This window comes from Cynoglossus semilaevis, chromosome 18 (assembly GCF_000523025.1).
Source record: "Cynoglossus semilaevis isolate Cse_v1.0 chromosome 18, Cse_v1.0, whole genome shotgun sequence".
NCBI lineage: Eukaryota > Metazoa > Chordata > Actinopteri > Pleuronectiformes > Cynoglossidae > Cynoglossus > Cynoglossus semilaevis.
In genome coordinates, this window is record NC_024324.1 from 1,278,853 (window position 1) to 1,282,153 (window position 3,301).

At 48.3% G+C, this 3,301-nt stretch overlaps 1 protein-coding gene across 1 annotated transcript in view; it reads right to left on the reverse strand.

The window, feature by feature from the left end:
• cica (capicua transcriptional repressor a) overlaps positions 1 to 3,301 on the reverse strand; it is a 31,155-nt gene that overhangs the window by 3,355 nt on the left and 24,499 nt on the right. The window contains exons 14-19 of the mRNA XM_017041166.2: positions 2,834 to 2,987; positions 2,415 to 2,551; positions 2,103 to 2,325; positions 1,294 to 1,576; positions 807 to 976; positions 568 to 728 (exon numbers count right to left, since the gene is read on the reverse strand). Coding sequence (XP_016896655.1) covers positions 568 to 728; positions 807 to 976; positions 1,294 to 1,576; positions 2,103 to 2,325; positions 2,415 to 2,551; positions 2,834 to 2,987 — 1,128 coding nt within the window. The remainder of the gene's footprint in view (positions 1 to 567; positions 729 to 806; positions 977 to 1,293; positions 1,577 to 2,102; positions 2,326 to 2,414; positions 2,552 to 2,833; positions 2,988 to 3,301) is intronic.

Consider the following 3,301-nt stretch of genomic DNA (forward strand, 5'->3'; position numbering starts at 1 on the left):
GTGAGGGGGTGTACTGCATCTCTGGACTCTTCATATTTCAGCCTGGCTCTCAGTTTTTTTTTAAATAATTTTTAAGTTTAGTTTAGTTTTCTGATTAATTAAAAAACATATTTTCATCTGTCGTTGTTTTTTCACCGTCAACTATAATTTAGCTTCATGTTTTTAGCAACTTACAGATAAAGTTTCTATGGTGTCTGGGCTAATTTTGACTTCTTTTTCACTGGATTATTACCCATTTCTTCTCTAGACTTTAGCTAATCCAAACTAACGTGATGTTGTTTTGTTTTTGTGATTATTTTCCACTAGATTTAAACATGTTTTTGAAAAAAATAAAAAGTGGTAAAAGTTCCCGTTAGAGTTCTCCTTAGTTTTGTGCTACCTGTTAGCATCCTCTTTTTAAATCTTAGCCAGAAAGAAAAAAACAGTCAGTATAATAAAAACATTTTTGTCACTGATTCTGATTCACCGACAGTCTGATCATTTTTTATTCATATTTATATTTTTTTGACTCAGAAACGTCTGATTGGCTCAGGCTGCGACTTTTATTCAAAGTTCTGTTCCACTCACTTGTCAACAGAGTCCGGCGTCTTCTTCAGAGGCGGCGGACGAAACTTGGTCTTCTTCGACGATGAGGGAGGATCTCTCTCCGCCGAGGGAGGAGGGGGAAGAGGGTCCAAAACTGAGGGGAGCGGAGGAGGAGGAGGTGGAGGAGGAGAACGAGGTCCGGCCTGGGAACAAAGATGGAGGAGCGTTTGAGAAGGTGGACGCGTCGAGTCTGAGGAGAGAGTGGACTCCTCCGTCCTCACCTCCCTGCTGTTGTCACTGCTGCTGTGCTCCTCTCTGTCCGTCTCCCTCTCCTGAGTCGCCTCCCTCCTCTCACCCTCGGTGATGACATCACTCTGCCTCTCTCTGACGTATCCGTCTCTCATGTTCTCCTCCTTGATGTCCAGACCCGTGATGTCCTCCTCTTTTTTCACTAGGACGGACAAAGATAGAAAAATAACTACAAAATATATGTCCACTAGGGGGCAGCTTCTCTGAAAATCACATTAAGACGTCCAAACAGAGGCAGGTTCAAACATTTCTGTTGTTTTTTTATGAGCACAAATGAACTACACTGCTCAACAGCGCCCCCATAATTTCCAGTGGTACTGCTCCTTTACATGTGTCTCAGGAAATGGTCCACATTAAACACACCAGTCAAACACAAGGCTCGTTAGCACAAACTAAATTTAATCCAGAAAGAGTTCCCCCCACAGCCAGTAGGGGGCTGCACATTGAGAGCAGCCGTACCTGTCGTGTTGCTCAGACAGGCGACCTCCGATGTCCCGTCCTCGTCCACCTGACCCTCCGCTTGATTCTCCCTCTTCACCTCCACCAGGGGCTCCACCTTCAGCCCCGCCCCGGGGGGGGGGGGGGCCGCCTCTGAACTCTGGCTCTGAACGGCAGACGTGGAGGATGATTGGTTGATCACGTCCGGGGCGGACGGAGCCCCGGCTGCAGGCGTCACAGATGTGACAGTGACGACGCCGGTGGCCAGTGCAACAGTCGGTGCAGGGTAGATGGCAGTTAGTACCTGCAGGGGGAGCAGGTGTGTCAGTCACCTGGGTGTCGTCACCGTGGAAACACAACAGTTTTTTTTTGTCCATTTACTTGGAGGTACTACACCTTCTGATAGTTTTGGATTGACACTGCAGTTCTCATTTCAAACACTAGAGGCAGTCTAACGGTGCAGGATGCCACCTTTAGGTATCTACGTGAAAGTTTTTGACTTGTGGGCCACATAAATGCTAAAATGCTTTTAGACCTTACTACACCACCTAGTGGAGAAATGCTGACATTGCAGGGGGAAAAGGGAGAATTATAATGATAATATAAATTAATAACATAATTTAGGGGGCCGGATTAAATGTCCAAAATATACTGCATCTGAATTAGACATAACAGACTTGGGTTTTTAATGAATTCAGTGTTAGTCAAACAGAGAGCACTTCATAAAACCAGGCCATTAAACCTGCGACATTTGTGCTGAAACATCAGAACTACGGAGTGACCTCGTCTACAGTCCTGTCTCTCTCTCTCTCTCTCTCTCTCTCTCTCACCTGACGCCCAGCAGCCGCTGCGCTCTGTCCTGGAGACATCTGCGATGGAGCGCTCAGAGGTGACGGGCCGACGATGGGCTGAACCAGGGTTTGCCCATTTGGGGCGATGGCAGTGAAGCCCAGTGTTGCCAAAGGTGACGGGAGGTACGTGGGGCCCTGAGTGGGTGTGGCTTGTTGGGGCGGTGCGGTCGTAACACCTGGACTGGACTGGACGTAGGTGATCCTGCAGCGGAGGACGGCAGAGAAGAAAAAAAAATTATAAATAAATAAATAAATCAGCACAAAAGGAGTGAGTTGAGAATGTGGACTAACCTGGCAGGGGTGGAGGTCAGCAGAACGTTCTGGGGAGGGGTCACCACCGTCGCCATGGAAACTGGGAAGGGGCTCCTGGGATGCACCGTGGCTGTGGCGCTGGGGTGGACGACGGGCATGGGAGCGATCTGGATGATCTAGGAGAAAAGAAGGAACTTTTCACATCACTTCAAGTTCTGGTTATTTGATTGGTCGATTCATTACAACTCCAATGTGTTTAAGTCCTGGGGGAATGAGTGTTTGGACGGGATCTGAACAAGTTTCCCGTCCTTCCTGACCCACATTCCCGCTCTACTCCTCCTCCAAAACATTTGACTTCCTGTCACGTTACCGTCAGTATCACAGTCACCACGAACACACGACGGTGAAACTTTTAATTTTCTTCAAACTAAACTGCGTCCGCGTCCACACGTCCGTACCTTGTTCCCCGTGGCGGGGCCGTTCTGCACAGGAAGGGGCGGAGCCACCAGGGAGATGGAAGGATGAGGAGAAGTAGACCCTGTTCTCACTGTTGCCATGGGAACCAACATCTTGCTCTGCAAGACCGGTGACTGGGTTTGGACTAATAAGTGAGAGAGGGAGAGAGAGAGGGAGAGAGAGAGAGAGGGAGAGAGACAATTACATCACTCAGTGTGAGGAAGAGGTGAAGTCAGCTAAAAACAAAGAGGAGGTGAAGCCAGGGGAGGAGCAGACAGGAGACTCCTGAACACTGAGTGACAGTCGAGTGGGCTCCACAGCTACACCCAGTGGCCACTTCAGTCATTTCACAAATATATATATTTTGTACTTTTAGTTAGTGACAGATGAGTCGACAGCGTAGCATGTTAGCAGTGCTAAGCTAACTGTAAAGGATGTTAGGGTGAGAAAAACCCTGACCCCCCCCCCCC